Raw genomic sequence first — 22974 nt, 5'->3', positions numbered from 1 at the left:
TGTGATAATGGTTTGTTATTATTTTAATTGCTCTTCTGAGGACGCAATAACAACACAATTCATCTCACGTAAGATGTAAAATTGTTTGGAAGAAATATGAAACAAAGCAGCCTGGCTTGCTGAATTGAATGCATGTTAGGCAGAGAAGGATTTGCTGATTTTGTTGTTGGCAGAGTTCACTGTTGTTTATTGAAAAATTGAAAAGGCAATTCTAAGTCACTCCACCATTTTCTGTTACTTTTTTGCTGTTTTTATTGAACAAAAGCGCACTTTTTCATGGCTTGTCGGGGGAATAGCCACAGCAATGCATTGTGATTGGTTGATGTCACCTTGCAAACCTTGAGTTAGTAAGGCTTGTTTATCAGGTGTGTGTGTGCATTTACTACACCAGCCCTTTGTTCTGTTCTTCATGGGGAGAGGTAGAGAAGTGTATGTTTGTATGTACCGGTATGTATGTATGTGAATGTACAGTGCCTTGCGAAAGTATTCGGCCCTGTTTGAACTTTGCAACCTTTTGCCACATTTCAGGTTTCAAACATAATGATATGAAACTGTCATTTTTTGTGAAGAATCAACAAGTGGGACACAATCATGAAGTGGAACAAAATGTATTGGATATTTCAAACTTTTTTAACAAATCAAAAACTGAAAATTTGGGCGTGCAAAATTATTCGTCCCCCTTAAGTTAATACTTTGTAGCGCCACCTTTTGCTGCGATTACAGCTGTAAGTCGCTTGGGGTATGTCTCTATCAGTTTTGCACATCGAGAGACTGAAATTTTTGCCCATTCCTCCTTGCAGAACAGCTCCAGCTCAGTGAGGTTGGATGGAGAGTGTTTGTGAACAGCTGTTTTCAGTTCTTTCCACAGATTGGATTCAGGTCTGGACTTTGACTTGGCCATTCTAACACCTGGATATGTTTATTTTTGACCCATTCCATTGTAGATTTTGCTTTATGTTTTGGATCATTGTCTTGTTGGAAGACAAATCTCCGTCCTAGTCTCTGGTCTTTTGCAGACTCCATCAGGTTTTCTTCCAAGATGGTCCTTTATTTGGCTCCATCCATCTTCCAATCAATTTTAACCATCTTCCCTGTCCCTGCTGAAGAAAAGCAGGCCCAAACCATAATTCTGCCACCACCATGTTTGACAGTGGGGATGGTGTGTTCAGGGTGATGAGCTGTGTTGCTTTTTTTACGCCAAACATAACGTTTTGCATTGTTGCCAAAAAGTTCAATTTTGGTTTCATCTGACCAGAGCACCTTCTTCCACATGTTTGGTGTGTCTCCCATGGGGCTGGCAAACTTTAAATGACACTTTTTCTGGATATCTTTAAGAAATGGCTTTCTTCTTGCCACTCTTCCATTAAGGTCAGATTTGTGCAGTATACGACTGATTGTTGTCCTATGGACAGAGTCTCCCACCTCAGCTGTAGATCTCTGCAGTTCATCCAGAATAATCATGGGCCTCTTGGCTGCATCTCTGATCAGTCTTCTCCTTGTATGAGCTGAAAGTTTAGAGGGACGGCCAAGTCTTGGTAGATTTGCAGTGGTCTGATACTCCTTCCATTTCAATATTATCACTTGCACAGTGCTCCTTGGGATGTTTAAAGCTTGGGAAATCTTTTTGTATCCAAATCCGGCTTTAAACTTCTCCACAACAGTATCTCAGACTTGCCTGGTGTGCTCCTTGTTCTTCATGATGCTCTCTGCGCTTTAAACGGACCTCTGAGACTATCACAGTGCAGGTCCATTTATACGGAGACTTGATTACACACAGGTGGATTCTATTTATCATCATTAGTCATTTAGGTCAACATTGGATCATTCAGAGAGCCTCAGTGAACTTCTGGAGAGATGCGGCTGCGCGCCTTCCCGGTTTAAAATGGTGTTACGAGCGCCTAAAGCGCGCATGCACAGAAACCAGCTGTCACAACGTGTGAAATAAACTGAATCTTTAGCGTCTTGTTGCATTTTTTTAAAGCGTCAAAAACACAAAAGTTTCACATAAACAGCTGGTTTTGTCTTAAGTGAATCATGTAAACATCTGCATTACTACCCTAACATAAGAATCAGTGTAGTACGTCAAAAGTGAAGAAATAAGCTGTTTTATTTTTTTATGTGAATATTCCATTTCTTACTTGAATGTTGCTTTTAGGCATATCTATACTTTACCTGGAAAATGTAAAGAAGTTTATTTAATTTGCATCAACCTTTAAATATTTTATTGTATTGTTTATTTTTTGTTTATGCTTATGTTATCATTGCCTTCTGCAATAAAATAAACATGAATCAAGGAAACAATTCAAAATAAATGTTAGTTATAAAGGTGGAGGTGTGAAATAGCTTGTGCAAGAATATGTAGCATTTTATATATATATATATATATATATATATATATATATATATATATATATATATATATATATATATAATGCTACATATTCTTGCACAAGCTATATATATATATATATATATATACAGTATTGTTCAAAATAATAGCAGTACAATGTGACTAACCAGAATAATCAATGTTTTTAGTATATTTTTTATTGCTACGTGGCAAACAAGTTACCAGTAGGTTCAGTAGATTGTCAGAAAACAAACAAGACCCAGCATTCATGATATGCACGCTCTTAAGGCTGTGCAATTGGGCAATTAGTTGAAAGGGGCGTGTTCAAAAAAATAGCAGTGTCTACCTTTGACTGTACAAACTCAAAACTATTTTGTACAAACATTTTTTTTTCTTCTGGGATTTAGCAATCCTGTGAATCACTAAACTAATATTTAGTTGTATGACCACAGTTTTTTAAAACTACTTGACATCTGTGTGGCATGGAGTCAACCAACTTGTGGCACCTCTCAGCTGTTATTCCACTCCATGATTCTTTAACAACATTCCACAATTCATTCACATTTCTTGGTTTTGCTTCAGAAACAGCATTTTTGATATCACCCCACAAGTTCTCAATTGGATTAAGGTCTGGAGATTGGGCTGGCCACTCCATAACATTAATTTTGTTGGTTTGGAACCAAGACTTTGCCCGTTTACTAGTGTGTTTTGGGTCATTGTCTTGTTGAAACAACCGTTTCAAGGGCATGTACTCTTCAGCATAGGGCAACATGACCTCTTCAAGTATTTTAACATATGCAAACTGATCCATGATCCCTGGTATGCGATAAATAGGCCCAACACCATAGTAGGAGAAACATGCCCATATCATGATGCTTGCACCTCCATGCTTCACTGTCTTCACTGTGTATTGTGGCTTGAATTCAGAGTTTGGGGGTCGTCTCACAAACTGCCTGTGGCCCTTGGACCCAAAAAGAACAATTTTACTCTCATCAGTCCACAAAATGTTCCTCCATTTCTCTTTAGGCCAGTTGATGTGTTCTTTGGCAAATTGTAACCTCTTCTGCACATGCCTTTTTTTAACAGAGGGACTTTGCGGGGGATTCTTGAAAATAGATTAGCTTCACACAGACGTCTTCTAACTGTCACAGTACTTACAGGTAACTCCAGACTGTCTTTGATCATCCTGGAGGTGATCATTGGCTGAGCCTTTGCCATTCTGGTTATTCTTCTATCCATTTTGATGGTTGTCTTCCGTTTTCTTCCACGTCTCTCTGGTTTTGCTCTCCATTTTAAGGCATTGGAGATCATTTTAGCTGAACAGCCTATCATTTTTTGCACCTCTTTATAGGTTTTCCCCTCTCTAATCAACTTTTTAATCAAAGTACGCTGTTCTTCTGAACAATGTCTTGAACGACCCATTTTCCTCAGCTTTCAAATGCATGTTCAACAAGTGTTGGCTTCATCCTTAAATAGGGGCCACCTGATTCACACCTGTTTCTTCACAAAATTGATGACCTCAGTGATTGAATGCCACACTGCTATTTTTTTGAACACACCCCTTTCAACTAATTCAACTAATTGCCCAATTGCACAGCCTTAAGAGCGTGCATATCATGAATGCTGGGTCTCATTTGTTTTCTGAGAATCTACTGAACCTACTGGTAACTTGTTTGCCACGTAGCAATAAAAAAAATATACGAAAAACCTTGATTATTCTGGTTAGTCACATTGTACTGCTATTATTTTGAACAATACTGTATATATATATATATATATATATATATATATATATATATATATATATATATATATATATATATATATATATATATATATATTCCTTCATGCAATGGGTCCTGTGCCAGGTTATCAAAGACATTAAAAGAGCTAGCAGAGACAGCAGCGCAAGGGGGCTTCTGGCTCTGGAGAAAGGACAAGGTTTTGGGGAAAGAAGGATCCTAAGACTGGCTGCAGGAAGCGGTAGGGAGACGTCCTGGAGATGTTCCGGGATTAAAGGAGTGAAACATCAACTAAGGGTGGCTCCTGGCTGAGGACTCTGCAGCCAGCCCAATAGGTACCGTCAGAGATACGTCAGGCAGAAATGCCTTGCAGGTTTTCCTACCTGTGCATACAACTAACTAAGCATACCTTTGTCATCAGTTATCCATCCATGTCCGTGTCCGTGTTCTGTTGTCACCTTTCCTGACAGCTGCTCTCTCCTGATTGTATCATCAGCTCTCAACTCTGTGCATTTTGTCAGGCTCTCTTTTGTCGTTTGACCTTTCAATTACTTGCTACATTTGTCACAAAATATACATATGCCCTCATACACCCTTGATGCCGGTGGACCTAGTCTAGTGGATTTTCTTAAAGATTGGAACATACTCTGCAAGAAATGTGTTAGTTTTCTCAAGGTGGCAAGAACAAGAACAAAGTTCGTTCTGGCCAGTACATTCCATACTTCACGAGAAAAGCAGGTGCCGATCATCTGCGTTTCTCCGCATTAACCTGCCCACTTTAAATGTATGACCAGTCACACAATAGTTCTCTAGATAGACTATAATAGACTATAAGGGGCCCCTGGGCTTTTACCTCTTGAGGGGCCCTTCATCCATTGGACCTGCTTAATTAATCGTTAAAAGTTATGGTCCCACCCCTTTTACCCCACCAGGTGGCAACAAGTGACTGTTAAAAATGCATTTGTCATTGAATCATTCTCAATTTTATAAAGTCTTTTTAATCACAAAGCCTTTTATTTTTTTATTTATATAAAGGGGCTCGGTATGGGTCGGGCTTGATTTTCTTGAGCTCTAAGCTCTAACTGTGACTGATGATTCCAGGGTTTATTGAGTGAGAGGGTTTGACTGACATTTCTCGAGCAGGACTTACAAAGCCCGCATGTGCATTTAACGCGATAGCGTAATTTTAAAGGGACAAAATCCGGTTGCAATATTTTCCGGCATCATCGGGGCCCTCCCCCAGGCTTAAGCCCAGGTAAGCCCGTGCATGTGGCCCAATTACAATAGACTTCATATTACCTGCTGTGCAGAAACTGTAGGACAAAAATCAAACTCAGCACAGATGAATCTAATGTTTTGAGTAGTTTCTGGCTGTCATTCATTCAACGCACCAGTATGGATTTTGTTCTTCACAGATTTTACATCCAAATATGAATGTTTCACCTAAAAATGTCATCTGAACAAGTAAGTCTGCCACTTTTGGGAACAAAACATCGCCACAGACAGTGATAAAAATTTAACATATCAAACCGTGCAAATTATTATTATTGTTAAATTTGATAATTATATAAAATTGTTAATGTTAACAGCATTAGCATTGGTGACTAGTGTTTATTAGCGTTACGTGTAGATTTAAATTTCTTTTGGTTTTGGCCACAGGTGAATCTCTAGTTGTCGCTGATGCTGTCATTGATTTGAGGCTTTCTGGATTACAAACCGCCATTAAAATGATAAATTTAATTACTCCAGCTGCTGTGAGAAAAGGCTATACATTTTCCGATTGGAGGATATTGCATGTCCTTTATTTTAATTTGATGATTTTTGTCAACTCAAATCTGTTTGATCATAAATAATATTATTGATCATAAATAATATTAAATGATAATAAATAGTAAAATAATGTTGGGCTTGTTTTCAAAGCTGTGGTTGCTTATTTGTCTCGCGAGAGTTGGCCACTGTGTGTTTCGAAGTCGTGATTATGAGCTCGTTGCATTTAAAATTTGACTTGAGAGGGCGTTCATATCTAATTTCTTAACTAGGAAAATATTTACGATAAATCCGATAGCACATATTCTATGAGGCACAGCACAGCGGACTTTTTTCAGGAGGAGGTCAGGACGTCATTCGACTCTGCAGTGAGTACGTTACCACTTACATTTCCTGGCCGAATGGGGAAAATAAAATCGACGCACGTCGCTGAAGAAAACGCGGGAAGTTGTTGTCGGACGTGAGTAGCTCTACAGGAATCCATAGTTTCTATTCAAAATATTTGCACCAAATATCTACGTTTGTTGTGACAGGGCTTTGACTTGTTTGACACTTCTTTCCTCTTCTGTGGCACAGAGTCACACAGAAAGAATCCTGCCGAAGCGACAGCCACAGCAGGATACCACATGCTTGTGAGTCTGTCACGCACAAATACTGAATATCATTCCAGTGCATTATTATTAAACTGTCCACATATTATGTCTGCACTTATGAAGGTCAAGAGCTGGGTAAATCTGCTCTCATATCAGTGCAAAGGGATTCCAGTTGACCCCACAGCAATTCACACAGAGGATTAACGGGGGCCTAGCCTTTACATGCAGGTGGTTTTGGTGGGCAGCTTGTATTTGTTCTATTGAGTGAGTTAACGTTAAAGACATTGTAGATTTATAGCTGTGAACACAAACCAAAAAAAAGGAAGACTTCACTAACTTATATTCAACTGAAACCTCAACATTCATGCATGCATGCATAGGCCTATACATAAATGCTTTATTCAATTAATTAATTCATAATTTTATATTTATTTATTAACTTTTATTTATTAATAACTTAAAAATTGTATTTTTTTAAATAAATAATATAAAATGTGATTGCTCATATGAGTAACTTAAGTTTTGTTTAAGGTTTTCATCTACTTGTGTTATCTGATGTAGTATTATTATGTGCAAGGTTTATTTGTGGTTCAGTGGTTGGCAGTATGTGTTGATCTGCGAGCTTGTAGTAATGTAGCGCATTGTGATAGTTTTTCTAAATGCATGGCTCTGGGCAGGGCTTTGGTGTATGTAAGTCAATACTCCATCTCAGTCTTTTGAACGTCACCCACATCTCGTGCACATGCTTTCACTACAGAACAGATGCCGTCACGTACATCTATTCTTTACATAAATTGTTTTCTTTTCCAGCAACTGTGGATATGTCATCCGAGTGCTGTGGTTTAGGGAAGGCTGATATCTTTGCCAGGGTCATCTGCTCCAAAATCATGCATAGATTTTTTGCTATTGAGCCACCCAATGTTAAAAGTTTGTTTGTGTACCGACCATATTTTGGGGACAAAATTGTTCCCAGAAATGTGCTTAACTTGACAAATAAATGAAGAGGAGGCATGCAATGATGCACATTGGGCCCTATCATACACCCGACACCTGGCGCCACAAGTGTTGCTAGTTTCAGCCTGATGTAGGTTTCATTTTCACTTTCAGTGCCACGTTGTTTAAATAGCAAATGCACTTTGTAAACTAAAGTAAATAGCATTGTATTTTTTGTGTTTTTTAAAGGGCACGTTAGTAATATGTGCGTATAGGCATTTGAACAACACATGCACACTCTGCTTATTACACACACAGGGACGCAGCACTACACAAATATTTTTAAATATATAAAATAAAAGGATTCCTCTCTGGTGAAGCATTCAGTCTTTCTGCTTGCAAATACTTAAATCTAAATACCAAATCAGCCGTGGTGCAAGTGCAACTGGCCTGCAAAGCAAAGGGAATGGGAGTAGGGGTGTGCCATATATCGTCCGCGATAATACCGCTATACATCTTTACATGATAAAGTGTCATATCGCGATATCAATGAATAATGAAAACAGCTCATTAATACAGAACAGTATTTTAGCTATATAATAAAGGTTTTTCATTTTATTTTAAGATTTCCAGTGAAAACACTAGTAACTTGTACCTTATGAAAGTAGATTTACACTTTGAATTAAACATTCTCTCATCAATGACATTATCTGATTGGAAAACGATAAACAATGCTGTTAATTTTGTTTGCACTAATAAATGCTGCTGCCTACCAGCTGCAATAACCAATAAAACTTTGTTCCATATATTCTATATCGTCATAAATATCGTTATCGCAAATATTCTTGAAATATTGTGATATAATTTTTAGGCTATATCGCCCACCCCTAAATGGGAGATAAGACTCATTACTTGTTTTATTGCACGTTACGCCTAAAACACACCCATGACCCATTAAGAGACTAGGAACAACCCTTTTGGACCATGCACCAGGAGCACTGACTTTTTTTATCCAATTGTTAAACTAGCAGAAGTACACCTGCGCTTCAAACCATGCGCTCAGATCGTTAAAAAAGAGCCCTTAGTTAACGAGATTCACAATTTTGGGTTGCCAAAGAACTAAATGAGAATTTTTTTTTTTTTCATTTCATGTCATTTTCAATGACAAATTATATATATAAAACATAATTATAGTCTATTAATTGACTGAAAGTAATGAAAAAAAAAAAGCAAAACATTGCAAGTGCATTTTGGAAATGTTTTAACTAATCTAAGGCTGCCATTAATTAAGTAATTCTTTGATTATTTTGATGATTAAGTATAATTAAACTGGCTTAAAAGGCATGCATAATAACAATAGGGAAATCATTTATTTATGTTTTTCCAAATTAGGGGTATCCACGAATATTTACAAAAGAGAAAAATACTATTCGTATTTAATTACTTTGCCCCCAAAAAAAAGAAAAATGGAAAAAATCTACCTGGCATGACGTATGATGTCAGACATCATGTAAGCGTCTTGTACTGTGAGAGGCATTACACATTCTAAGTTGAATATAGAAGGCGGTTTGGTGGACACTAGATATTTTACTTTATATCGTTTTAAATATGGATATTTTTCTTACAAAACCCCAGCAGTTTCTGATTCTGTTTTTTTTTGTTTTTTACTTTTTTTTTAACTTTTTTTTAAAAACCTTTTTAAACTTTTAATCTTAAGGTTGATGTTTAAAATGAATGTAAAACTTCATATAACTTTTAAAAAAAAATACTTTTTTTGTAATAGGTAGTTGAAACCAACCAGAAGGTGAAAGAAAACTAAGTGTCCACATACATGGGTTCTCAATACTACAGCTGAAGTACAAACCTCAGACAGCAGAGGGTGCTAAACAACCACAGAGGACAGAGGTGATGCACTCTGGGATAGATACACAATACTAGAAACAGTAGCACAGTCATATTACTTACAAAAAGCTTGTGTACACTTTACTGCAGTCGTATAATCTGTTATTGAGTCTTTCCAGCTAATATTAGAAATGATTTGTGTGTGTGTGTGTACATGGAATAGACATTTTTTGTTCGACTTCCTTTAGGGATTTCTCTTTTTTCTTTTTTTATAGCAAGTAATCACTGAAAACACTTTCTTTGTAAGCTCATTTGTGAGGTTGTTTAAAGAGGTCATATAATGGCACATGCACTTTTACGAGTTGTTTGTATGGATCCTATAATGATAATAAATCCGTCCATTGTTTTTTTTAAATCTCCTTATATGTTTTCTCCTGTATCACATCAAGCTGTTTGACCGTGTGACGTCACACGGTCAGACACCCCTCCTACGATTGTTGATTGACAGCAGCGTTTCACCTAGAGATGCACTGATACCATTTTTCAGAACTGATCCGATATTAAAAAATCTGAGTATCGGTTGATACCGATACCGGTCCGATACCAAAGCAGTTTTGTTTAAATATTCTATGTAGAATTTCTAAACCTTAGAGGGATAGAGTGATAATCACACTTTTGTGTGAGGCAGTCTTCGTGCAGTTGAACTCAGCATTTTGTAATACTGTTGCTGCCTACATGCGTAAGACACAAGCTATTATTAGAGCAATCGGCAACTGTTTGGCATGCCCAGTGCGCATAAATGGTCATGTGACATGCGTTTTCAGTCGTGTAGTATGGATGGAGTTCTTTTCTGAAAGGTAGTCGAAATGCCAGTAAGGACAATTATTTAATGCTGTATTAACGAAAACGCACTAGTCTGAACGTAGCCTTAAGGATACGTTTGTGATCCCTAACCCTAAGTATAAGCAATAGCAATTAGTAATTACCAGCTGCTTCTTCTACTGCTTCCTCCTTTTGTGTCCTCAGCCCTTCATGAAAAGACCCATGGATGTCCTTTTTAACAAACAGCACAGCTGTCTGGCCTAAGCACAGGAAGTGTCTGTCAGGTCAGGACTATGTTCTGTTGCCAGGGGAACAGTTGGAAGTGGGGTTTCCTGTTCCTAGAGAGTGGAGAGATAAAGAGAGACCCTTTTTGTTGTATGCTGAGGTGAAAGAGGGCAGTTAGAACACTAAGACCAGGCTCATTTTCTCTTTGTTGTTTGAATGGCTTCTCTAAATCACACATTACATTAGATGACCCATCATACCTGAATGCTATCGATCTACTGCTGATGCAGGGGCCTTTTATGCCATTATATTGATTAGGTATTTTTTTCTTGCCGGTTTTATGGTCAGCCAAGCACAAATAGTAAGTCTGATAACTTTGAAAAGCATTAATACATCTTCCAACCACAATCTTCCACAAAATAGATGATTTGAGGTATCATTCATGTCTGTAGCACAGGCGTGAAGGGCATTCTAAACCTAAGTTGATTGCTGGAACAGAAATGGAAATAATGACTAGGGATGCATGATATATTGGATATTTGAGATTTATTTTTTATTTAGCAATATCTTATAATTTAACTACATGCTCATTTACCAAATTTTTACCTTTTGCCATTATCTAATGCTCACTTACAGATAATAAACAAAAATAAATAAATTGAGATTTATCCATAATCTGAAAGATGAATAAATAAGCTTTCCATTGATGTATTATTTGTTAGGACAATATTAGGCTTTGATACAGCAATTTAAAATTCTGGAATCTGATGGTGCAAAAAAATAGAGCATTCGAGTGTTTGTAAATTAAATCAGACCTTTTCTGTCAAAAGAACACGTATTCTTTCCAGTGTTTTACTTAAACGTGCAATCAGGCAACCATGCGCACGCAAGCTCTCTCTCTCTCGTGAGCGAGTGATGTTAAAACACCAATAAACAAGTAAGCTGCATTTCAGCATCTCTATTAAGATTTTTTACTTAGTGTCATTCAGTCAGTCTGTGTTCTGTCACGACTCACGAGCCGCTTGTGCTGTTTAGAGTTGTGTTAGCTCAATAAGTGCACTTATGTGAGCTACTGAAATAAGCCAATCAGAGCAGAGGTCAACATTATTATTCATGATCCTTTCGAAATAAGGTGAAATCAGACAATTTCATTCTAGCGACATGTTTAATGTACCAGCATTAAACATACAACCCCTGACCCCAAATGTTTTTTTTGTGTTCCCTATATTTAACTTTTTTAAATAGTCTAGATTCAAATGACTTTATTATATTTTTTATTGTTTGACATAAAACAATACAATTTCATTACAATTGATTTTTAAATTAATTTTATTTGTTCAGATACATACGTATTAATACTTTCTTTTCATCTGTATTGAAAACTCAGCCTTCCTTCATTTGACAGGCGACACATTTTTATTTTTGAAGAGCTGCCGAGATTTTCAAGGCGCTATATTTTCTTTATCTTTATTTCCTATTCATTTACGATTTACTTTCTTGTTGCTTATTATATATTGTTAGCTGAATTGTAGGCTCTATACATATATATTTTTTTATTATTTTCAACTGTCATGTTCTTTTTTTTACTTCGTTATAAACACTGTTTACATCAGTACTTGATCAAGCAATATTCAGAAAGTTTTTCGGATTATTATGAAGTTTAATTAGATTTGAATAAACACAAAATTACAAAAATAAGAATAAATGATGTTTGAGAGGTAATGCGTCTTATTCTTACCAATTAGGGCTGGGATAAACAATTATTTTTTAAACGATTAATCTAGCGATTATTTTTTCGGTGCATCGATTAATCTAACGATTAATTTTTCCTGTCCGATTCGGTTACGATTCGGTTATCGATTATCTCCCCGTTAAATGCCTAATAGCAATTTATACATGTTGATTTAATTATCTGAATGAAAAAAAAAATCCTTAACATTGCAATATTTGTTTATTGCTCTTAAAATTCCAAAGTAAGACTACAAGAGCAATGCATTCAATAAAACCTTGAAAACATAAAGTACACACACACACACACACACACACACAAATTAATAAGTAAACCAACAACAAAGAAACACAATATAACATTTTTATGTATGTAAAACAGCCTACAGGCTATGCCCATCGATTAAGTATAAACAAGTTGGTTAATCAAATCCAGGGACACACTGCAAGCGTGAGCGTCTCGGCTGCGTGGGGTGTCCGTTTTTGTTTCCGCTCACATGTTAACAGGTTGAAGTTTGCACACTGCCTGTGACGCAGAGAAAACGCCACGCAGCCCCGTGGCTGACCCGCAACAGAAACGCCACGCGCATCCCATCATGACAGTGAAAACAGTTACATGTAGAGTGCATTACGGGCGTCAATATTCCGTTTAAAACCGGAATAGTCCTGGGATGAAACTGCTCACTTAGAGGATGGGTACCCTCGGTCACAGATTAGACATTGAACATTTTAAATTTTAAACAGCTTATTATGTAGGTAGCCAATGTGCCCGATGCTTTCACTTGATGCAAACGTTTGTTTTTGTGATTAAAATACATAAAATATTACCAAAACATCTGTCTTCCTGTGTGCAGAAATTTGTTTATGTAGCCGTGACAACAAAACGAGTGCGCGCACGGAGCAAGCGCTCTTAACACATGCGCGCATGCCTGTGTTAAGATCGCTTGCTCCGTGCGCGCCGCACGCCAACCCGCAAGCCTTGCACTTCTGAAAGTCTGAGGAGCCACTCGTGTTGCTACCATAGATATACATAATAAATAATATACTTAATTACATAATATACTTTATTATGTATATCTATGGTTGCTACTACTCTCCGGCACCGCCATCTTTATTTTGCGTCTGGCGAATCGACACGCATATTTTGCGTCAACGTATATTTTTTGTGTCGACGTCAATAGATGATGTCGACGTGTTGTCCCAGCCCTATTACCAATATATACAATTGAATAGTATGAATAGAATAGATGTAGTGCCTTTGATAACCACGCACGGACGCTGTATATAATAGGCTAACTATGTCATGTGACACAGCATTTATTTAAATTAAAAGCCCTTTTTTATCGTTAAAAAGTGTTTCCAAACTAGTTTTTGTGATATTTGAAGTATCGACATAGAATTTATGTGCTAAAGTTAAAAGGAAAAAGTTTGTCGACATTTGCAAAAAACTGATCCATTATTGACATTTCCATATCATATTTCTATATCTGTAAACATTTTGAAAAAATAAATAAAAAATCCTTAGATGGAAACCTGGCCAAATGGATGGTCAGCCAAAATAATATTGGTGCATTCCTATTTATAATTATGATAAAACCATGAATAATTCATTAAGATTGTGTCTAAACTAGGGATGTTAACAATTAATCGATGATCAAATAATTTTCGATAATAAATTAAAGGGGGGGTGAAACACTCAGTTTTAGTCAATCTCATTTCAATCTTGAGTACCTATAGAGTAGTATTGCATCCTTCATATCTCCGAAAAGTCTTTAGTTTTATTATATTTATAAAAGAAATATGGCCTGCACCGAGACTTTCCGGAAAAAAACGAGCACCTGGAGGCGTATCGAGTGGGCGGAGCTAAAGAATGACGATCGCGAACAAAGCGGTGACGTCCTCAAGCGTAGAGAAACCCATGGCTATCTCAGCTAATAGATATATGACCCAGAATCAAATCTGAGGCTGAAATAAATTGAACAGGAGAAACAGCAACAGCAGGACGTCCGTCTCTGTGGTATGTACTGTATTTAGTGGACTGTCAACATTTGTGTGTGTTTACTCGCAGTTTATGAGGACATGATTCGGTTTATGGACTATTGTATGCGACTAAACCTTAGCAGTAGCAAACAAAACGGTTTTGCACGTCAGACTAGTGTAATGTTATACATAGAACAACAATGGAGTAACCGTTAGCGCATTTGAATGACGAAGCACGCGATCGTGTCGTTTACTGATGTTTACTCATGCGACGGTAGCCAGTAGCAGAGACATTTGAAGCAGTTTTACTCACCGGCTGCTTCCAAAGCAGGACCGAACCTTTATCGCTGGGACCGCTCCGTCAAAAACACACTTCTTTGGTATAATTTGGTGAAGTCCTGTGACAGCAGTGACGTGGAAATCCACTTTGAGACACGACTGAAGCGATGTTGTGAAGCTTCCCGTCATTTCTGCGTTCAAATCGGTTCAAATGCAGCGCTGCCTTCCCGGAATGCTGTGCTGAAGCGTTGAATTCGCTTGATGTCACCCATAGGAATAAAGTGGAGCGCGGCGCGGCGCGTGACATAAGTGTTCATAGACGAGTGGATCTGCAGCTGAGAGTGTTTATGGGCGTGCATTTCCTCTCTCGCTCTAGTCACTCGCACCCTACCGGGAGAAGAGCCCGTACAGCCCATACAAGGACCTTCCGCTCTTATTAACGTCAAGCCGAGCCATACTCGAAAAAAACTCTCCGAAACTTGTGAGAAACCGGGAGGAGTTTTTTTGACACACAAATACTCCATCAAACGTCCAACATTAGCTTTTGAAACTTTGTCTATGTTTAGGATGGGAATCCAAGTCTTTAACAGTGTAAAAAGCTCAGTATACATAAAACAGCATTTCACCCCCCCCCCCACCCCCTTAAATTGATAAAATGTATCAATCATCGTTTGAGCATGCTGCTCAACCATGAAACGTAAAGAAGACATGAGGAAATGAAGCGAGCACGCTGGAGCTGTTTGGGAATATTTTAGAGCTAGAGTTACACCTTCATCATGACTTTATGTTTGCGTATGTATTCGTAGCCTATTGTTTTGTGCAAATGTAAGTTGTAATATTGTGTTTATTTTGTCACAGTTCATCTATATCTGATTTATCTCATATAGGATTCCTTTGGTTAAGAATTAACATGGTACTAAAATGTGCCAGTGATCATCTTCAGCTTCAATGCATGCAGCTCAAACAGCAATGCATGACTAAAGGCTGATTTATACTTCTGCGTCAAACCTGAGCCATAACCTCTATGCTGTGGGCTATGCATTGATTTTCATTTATACTTCTCCGTCCTTGTCTGTGTTGACTTGCAGTTAAGTCTGGTTCATACTAGGGATGCACCGAATTTTCGGCCACCGAAAATTGCCCAAAAGCATATTTCCGGTTTTCGGCTGAAAGACTTTTATCACCGAAACAATAAGGCCGAAATGTTGTGATGCAATTTAACTATCAATCACATCGACTAATTTTACAATCCTAAAGCCCTTAATTTAGATTAAAAAGCTTTGAGCTTGCCTGACGTGGTCATACTCAGTTCTAGTTCCAGAATATGAGTCTGAAACTGCTCCATTGGGCTGTGATTATGAGAGGCATGTTTCAACCGAACCAGGAAAGACATCACAGTATGGACAGACCTACAACCAATCAGAGCAACGAAGCGACGCATTGTCAAATGTCAACAGACAGAGCTCAACTGCACTGTGTTGCCAAGTCCGCGTTTTTTTCCCCGCGGGTTGTTTACTATGTCTAAGGATGGAAGCGACTATTATGTCATATATAGACCCATGAGTGCGAATTTTAGCAGGCAACCTTGCCAAAATAACACATATTTTACCCCCCAAACGCCATTTTTTCCCCGGAGAACCCCCCCGAGAAGCTATTGTTTAGGGCTAGTAGTTGACCGGTTTTGTTGTAAAAACTTGGCAACCCTGTCCTCACGCACGCTGAAATCAGGCTGGAATACACAATCTTTGCCGGTGTTGTAAAAAAATTAAAGAATTGAATGATACACAGAGTACTTAACCAACATGATCATTTCTGAGAGAAATTGTCAAGGTGAATGCATATACAAACAAGCTCTCCGTTTAGGATTCGAAAAAATATAATCCAAGCCCCTTTGATGACATGATGATTACGTTACTGTTGATCATCTGTCTGTCATCATCTAAAGCCCGCCCTGATGATTTCATTGGTCCGAACTGTTTCTGTTCCAGGATAATTACTCCTCTATGGATCAAGGCCAGACCGAACTGCCGACCTAAAAATGTTGTGGGCGGGGCTAAATTCGGCTGTGTAAATGTGCAGCATTTGCACGATCCTGTCATATCGGCTAAGCCACTGCTGTATGTATATTGCAGTATTAAGGTTAACGATTAATCGATTAATTGATCGTTAATTTAAACGACTATCGAGTGTGGGAATTTGTGTAAATTGACATCCCTAATTGTTGCTATTTAAAATAAATCAAAATGCAAAATAAATCAAAACTGTTAATAAATTAAATGCATGATCATATGACTTTTTGACGCTTTTTTTTCATTTACAGAGTGATATCGTGATATATCGTGGGTGATTTATTTTCTTGCAATGTATTGTTTGTCACAGGATCATTGTGATATATCTTTATCGTGGGCCAAATATTTGGATAGTATCGTATTGTCAGTTAACCTGTGATTCCTACCCCTAATCCCTAGTCTAAACAACAACGTGTTTGGTGCTGCTACCACAAAATAAACAATTGCAAACGGCTGCATACTGCGCAGATAATTATTTATTTATAATTAAGTATTTAAACTGTATAATTTATAACTTTATTAAGACCCTTTAAAGTCACGATGAAATGAAAACTGGCAATTCTATTTCTTTACAGAATGTAAGCATTTCAGGATGATTTATCTGTGCACATTATTATTTTTAAAATTTAATGTAATCTTGAATCAAAAACATTCACCCCCTCCCCCTCAATGTTACATTTGTTGTCTTCTTGACAGAGTATGGGACAAAATATCCTCCACAACTGACTGTATATTGGCATTCAGATCTGCCTCCATGTAGTTAGTAATAACCAACTTCCTGCAATCCAATCAATTCCCACCCTACAGTTTTTCAAGACCCACCCTACATTTTTTGTCTTGTTCAAGAAGCTGTTTCACTCGAATATACATCACATTAGGAAAGAAAACACTATCGCAACTTCTGTTTCATCCAAATGATAGCTCATTTTCAATTGATGTATAATGTGGAACTGTTTGACAGGAGGCTTTAAAACAATGCATCATCTTCAAAGCAGCCCAATGACCCAGTGAATTTCATCTCCATATCCCATCATTTTGACTGGCAGTTACTTTAGAGTTATGAGCAATAGCTCATTTTACATTACCAATAAAACTCTCCACCAGACACATCCCATCAGCCTGTGCCGGGGACCAAATAGTGTGTCACTGCAAACCAAATTAGACAAAGCAAAAAAAAAAAATTAAATAAATAAATGCATGACCATGCTCTGGGTCTTACCACACTGGCTTATTTGTCCCTAATGGGTCATTCATTCTCTTAAAAAACAGCATAATAGACGTCATGATGGTGTTCAATCGCGCCTTTGATCTCTTCCTAACAATTAAATCTATTTAAAAGGAAAAGCCCCTCCTTTGGTGAGTAAACGACACAAGAAGGGTCTATTTATGAGGATGTCGTCAGCGAGGGTTGGAAGATGTGTGTGCGGGTAGGGGGGTTGAGGAGGACTGTAGACTGATTAATTTCAGACTGAGTATGATTCATCACAGCCAGTCACCTGATTGCACTTTAAAAAGGTTCTCCTCTCGAGAAGCCATTCAGGCCAAATCCATCACCCAAGGACAGTCAAATCAGTTCCTCTGCTGTTCCAGTTGCTGGTTATAAACTCACAAAATATAACCTGGAGACTGTACGCTAATAATCCAGCAAAGTCCAATTGTAATGACAGTTTTTGCTGTTTTCCTTGTAAATCTAAATATGCTTTGAAACATATTAACACTGATACACATTTCATTGACCAACTCAGATTGTCTTGAAAAGGCCATGCAAATAACAAAGTTGTACTGAACATTAGTAAATAGTAAAAATAGCCTATATATCGATCAATTTCTAAATGTCTACTAGTTCTGACAAATGTGTTATGTTGACATCTTGTGACATTTATTACTTTTAAAAACAACATTGATGTTTATGATTGGCACAGCTGATGGTTTGTGTTTTATATTTAGGAGCCCGGGGCTAGCTGTCACACTATTTACTTTTGTAAATATTGCCTAAATACTTAAAATATTGGCTCCAAAAAAGTTAATAATTGTTGATGCCCAGTAAAACAGATTCATTGTTTTAACATGCTCCTCTATTAGGGCATGTTGTCACAAAAGATCAACGCATGACATAAGAAATGTATTTTTTTCCTAGGGAACGTTTCTTTTTTCTGCATGCAATGGGGCATGTTGTCACATATCATAGCTTATAGGCTTAAAATAATAATAATAATAATAATATGAAAATTATGAAGAAATGAAATCTCAAATCATGAAATAGCTGAATTATTAAAGGTAAAATATCAAGCTGTTGTTTTTGCTCCAATTTTTTCTTATTATTTTTAAACATCTTGCCCTTATCAGATATTATTGGTTAATATTTTTGTTAAAATGTGTCATATCTTATCACAAAATATTGTGTTTTTAATGTTTAGTTGTTTCCCCAATAACTAAGATTTATAAAATATTTGTTGATAAAATGTAGATGATACATATTTTGAAGGACTGCTACTGAATTTATTAATTCACTGTAGATCAAAAAACAAAAAACAAAAAAATAGGCACTGTTGTTTCTCTGCAAAACCCTACAAATAATTCATTCCACCAACATTCAGAAAATGAACAGAATCCATACATCTACAACTGACAATACATGATTCCCGATCAAAAAAAATATGATTTCTTTCTGGGGGGAAAAAAAAGTAACCACAAATACAGAATGCAGAGCTTAACTGTTAAAAGTGAATAGTTAACTGAATAGAAACAATCTAGCAATGTTCCTGAAATGCTGCGTTGGGTGCCATTCACAGTGTTTCCCCCCCTTTAGACTATTTTGTTAATTATGCGTCTATATGAATGTAAAGAGATGGGTGACTTGAATAATTGTCATGTTTTTTTCAAAGAAGCTTTTTTTTAAAGAAGTTTTAAAATGCAGGTTGCATTCTATTCAATAGCTCTGTCTTGTGTCTATCTGGTTTAAAACACTTCCTGTGTGAACAAGCCATTTGAATTTGGCATTACTTCATCACTAGAACAGACATCACTTTTCCTGTATATAATGCCTTAATGCTGACTAGCTAGACATCATATTAGATTTTGAAACACAGCTTTTTGGTCTGCTAAAATGGTGTACTACTTGGCTGAATTTCATCTGGAAAAAACAGTTAAAGGGATAGTTCCAAACCTGCATGACTTTCTTGACATTTATTCATTTAGCAGATTAATACAACGCCATATACAAATAAGGAATTCAACAAGCGATTTATCTTAAAGACAAAATAAACACGAAAATAAACTTCATTTAAAATAGTACAAGTACTTCTGTGGAACACAAAAGAGGGCATTTTGAGAAAACTTGTCTTTTTTTGTCTACAATGAAAGTCAGTGGGGTCTAGTGTTGTTTGATCCCCAACATTCTTCAAAATATCTTTAGTGCTTCACAGAAGAAAGAAATTCATACAGGTTTAACATGGGGGAGTTTTCATTTTTGGGTGAACTATCCCTTTAAGAAATGCAGTATAGTAACAGTCAACAAATGACCTTTGGCTTTGAGTAGTTCCACAGGTGTTTTTCAAAGAGCCATGAATGACAGCAGTCTCCACTGAAGGAAATAGTGTACACTACATTTAATCTCTGTAATTACATTAGTGTCTGATGGTCTAGACATCACTACACAGTAGTGTCTTGGAATGGAGTCTCTGCGATCCGGTGGTCAGAAAGTGTAATCGATCCCCACAACATGACTGTGTATTTTGATCATTGAGCTTCAGAATTGGATTTGACCCAGTCTGATCGTAGGAAGTTCCAAATATGGCCACTAGGGGCTCTATTGAGCCTAATCTCAATGTTACAGGAAGTTCTCATTCACAACATTACTACAGCGTTGGCAAAACACCATCATGCAGCGTTGTTAACATTTCCGAAATGAGCATCAGGGGAAGACCACATGAAAGTGCAAACACTTTGTTGCTGTATACAGAAGGGTAGAAAACCAGTCCGTTGACAAATTCGCACATTGCCTTCTCCGTTCACATTCAAACCCCATCCTGGATGCCACCATTAAACTTCCGAGTGCAGACCCTGGTGTGAAAAGCTCCCGTTAAGGGGTAGAGCCTCATCCTGCAAGGAACACAGCGATTAGACCTCTCTCAAAAGCACCGGTCTCTCAGGTCTGAGGTATCCGTCTGCACACCGTCAGTCTCACCTTTTAATGCGGCTGATCTGCTCGCACAGGAAGGACAGGTACTGAGTGAGCTTGACCATTGCGATGATGAGCGTGCCCCCCACCAGTGTGCATGTGGGCCAGAGGAGAGAGCTAATGATTGCCCTGCGGCCATAAAGACGTGTCAGGAGGACGCTGTCCTGCTGCTCTGAGGGGTCGTAGTAACACACAACTTGTTGGTGCGTCTTCAGTCGCTCGGAGATGTTCATCACAATCGTGTGCATCAATGTGTGATCCTTGCGGCACTTTGGGATGTAAAAACACTGATGGGAAAGAAGGAAATGCGTTTACTTGAAACAATTCAGTTCAACCCAGTTCAATTTGTGCACTGCAATGTATAGGGGTCATTTATTATTATTCTTGAGGACAAATTGTGAATTGATCATGTTTACCCTCTGTCCTAAATATATTTGATTTAGAATAACTATGTACCAAAGCATAGTATGTTGGAAAGACTATGCACAAAGGTCTGCTATTTCCGGTAGATTCAGGAGAATTCCATTGAGAACTACAAACACAAATAAAAACTAAAACTAAAAACATGCTGGATGTGTGTGAGACCGACACCCTGAAAGTGGGTTGTTATATAAATGCAAATTCTGTCATAGTTTTGGAACATACCAGCTTATTCATAACTTTAAGGCTAACACAGTCATACTAAAAGCTAAAAAACTTCAATATCTTTTTTGACCAAAAAAATATATATATATCAGACCCCACTCAGGTCTTTCACCCTGAGTACCAGCTTCTTCCCTCAGGAAGACTCTTTAGAGTCCCTAAGTGCAGGCTCAACCACTTTAAGAACTCCTTTGTCCCCCTTTCTATCAAAGCTCTAAATGATAAGAAAGCAAGAGCACCTCTGTGATGTATTTTAAATGTTAGGTGTGTAGTTCAAAGGGCAGTGTGCAATTGGTTGGTTGATGGTAGTCTGTGTATGTATTGCAGATGGTGTGTGTGTGTGTGTGTGTGTGTGTGTGTGTGTGTGTGTGTAGTATGTAGTGTGTATAAGTAATAGTCAAGTTGTATAGACAATATGTTTGTTTGTTTTATTAACAGCAGACAAAGTATTGTGTGTCCAAGACAAATTTCCTTCGGGATAATACAAGTCTCATTTAATCTCAAATTTTTCATAGTGTGTGAGGACAATATGTTGGTGGATAGTACTTAAGGGTCACATCAGATTTGTACACATTTTTAGAAACATGCAAAGAATACATTTCTAGAACAATACAACACCTACACTATTTTAAGTGCCCTTTTTTGACACTGTGCTTTGTACACAATGTTTTGTTTGAGAACCTAAAAATATGTTGTAACTTAAACTAGTTTTATTCAGGGACAAAATTATTTAACAGAATCAACCTGACAACATTGGGTTACCCCAACAAAAATAATTTAATTCAAATCAGGTAAAAAGATCCAAAGACAAATGTATGCTTTTACAGCATAGTTTCACAGATGAACAGCCCATGCAGGTAATGTAATATTTCCCTGTAGATAATGCATATGACTAGAGGTGGTGTACCTCAGGGTTAGCCTCATGGGCCTCCTCGTTGTATGACAGTCGCAGAACTTTTCCGGTGGAGTTCAGACTGACATATACCTGAAGACAGGGATATCTGGAGCTCTTCCGACACTCTGAGCCACAACTGTAGCTGCAGTTAATCTCAGCAACTATACCAGAGTTCAGCACTGTGCAGTTTGACTCCTCTGTCCAAACGCTGAGAGAAAAGAAATAGGAACAGAAGTGGAGAAAAGTTTAGAAATCATTTATAATGGCATTAAATGCATTTATCATACAGGTTGTGCCAAGATGGCTGATTGTGAGTTATATGATGCTAAGGTGCCACTGAAGAAATTCCTACATTTTAAAATGTTCATATTAACTCGAAGACCATAATTAGCCAGTTCATGTGTGTTTGACCTCAGATGGTAAAATAAAAAGAGAGATGGATCTCCAGGAGCAGGATGGAGCATACCTGACTTGATGTGAATCTTAACCTGTAGAGACTTGTGACCTGTGAGAAGTGTGTTGAAGGGAATATCTTTAAAGTCACCATGAAATCAAAGCAGGCAATAGGCATGCTAGTCTAAAAAAAATACAGATTTTTTTTATTTTTAGCCACCTGTCATATACAGACCACTTTTTATGATCCATTCAGTTCCTTATAGATCTATGTTCTTGCTATAATATGCTGTTTTACTTAAATGTCACAATACAGAAGTTCACTTAGTTCTGTAAGTAAAAATTTAGCAGATTACGAATGCATTTCAAGGTGACTTAAAGGTTGCTTCACAGAAAATATCCCTGTAAGTTTGAACCAAAGAGGAATGATGCCATTGGCTTCATTTCCCATGCTTCATTTCCCATTAGGCTGTTTGTATGTTTGGCATGCAGGGACACCAAACTCAGTTATGTAGGAAATCCTATGGTGTTTAT

At 37.5% G+C, this 22974-nt stretch overlaps 2 protein-coding genes across 6 annotated transcripts in view; one reads left to right on the top strand and one right to left on the bottom strand.

The window, feature by feature from the left end:
- Positions 1-6118: 6118 nt before the first annotated feature.
- The window catches only part of tbl1xr1a (TBL1X/Y related 1a), a 326002-nt gene continuing 309146 nt past the window's right edge, over positions 6119-22974 (top strand). Inside the window, exons 1-2 of one of the 2 annotated variants that reach the window (XM_067432118.1) lie at positions 6119-6319; positions 6436-6491. The gene's annotated coding sequence lies outside the window, so the exon portion shown is untranslated. The remainder of the gene's footprint in view (positions 6320-6435; positions 6492-22974) is intronic. The other variant, XM_067432116.1, reaches the window with a different exon arrangement.
- s100p (S100 calcium binding protein P) overlaps positions 18718-22974 on the bottom strand; it is a 58866-nt gene continuing 54609 nt past the window's right edge. For 3 of the 4 annotated variants that reach the window (XM_067432122.1, XM_067432123.1, XM_067432125.1), the window contains exons 4-6: positions 22060-22255; positions 20517-20797; positions 18720-20431 (exon numbers count right to left, since the gene is read on the bottom strand). In XM_067432122.1, the coding sequence (XP_067288223.1) occupies positions 20347-20431; positions 20517-20797; positions 22060-22255 (562 nt within the window). In that variant the 3' untranslated portion in view covers positions 18720-20346. Of the gene's footprint in view, positions 20798-22059; positions 22256-22974 lie in introns of all 4 variants that reach the window. The other variant, XM_067432124.1, reaches the window with a different exon arrangement.

This window comes from Pseudorasbora parva, chromosome 22 (assembly GCF_024679245.1).
Source record: "Pseudorasbora parva isolate DD20220531a chromosome 22, ASM2467924v1, whole genome shotgun sequence".
NCBI classification, from domain to species: domain Eukaryota; kingdom Metazoa; phylum Chordata; class Actinopteri; order Cypriniformes; family Gobionidae; genus Pseudorasbora; species Pseudorasbora parva.
The sequence above is the reverse complement of the archived record's forward strand: the minus strand, read 5'-3'. Positions and strand labels throughout refer to the sequence as shown.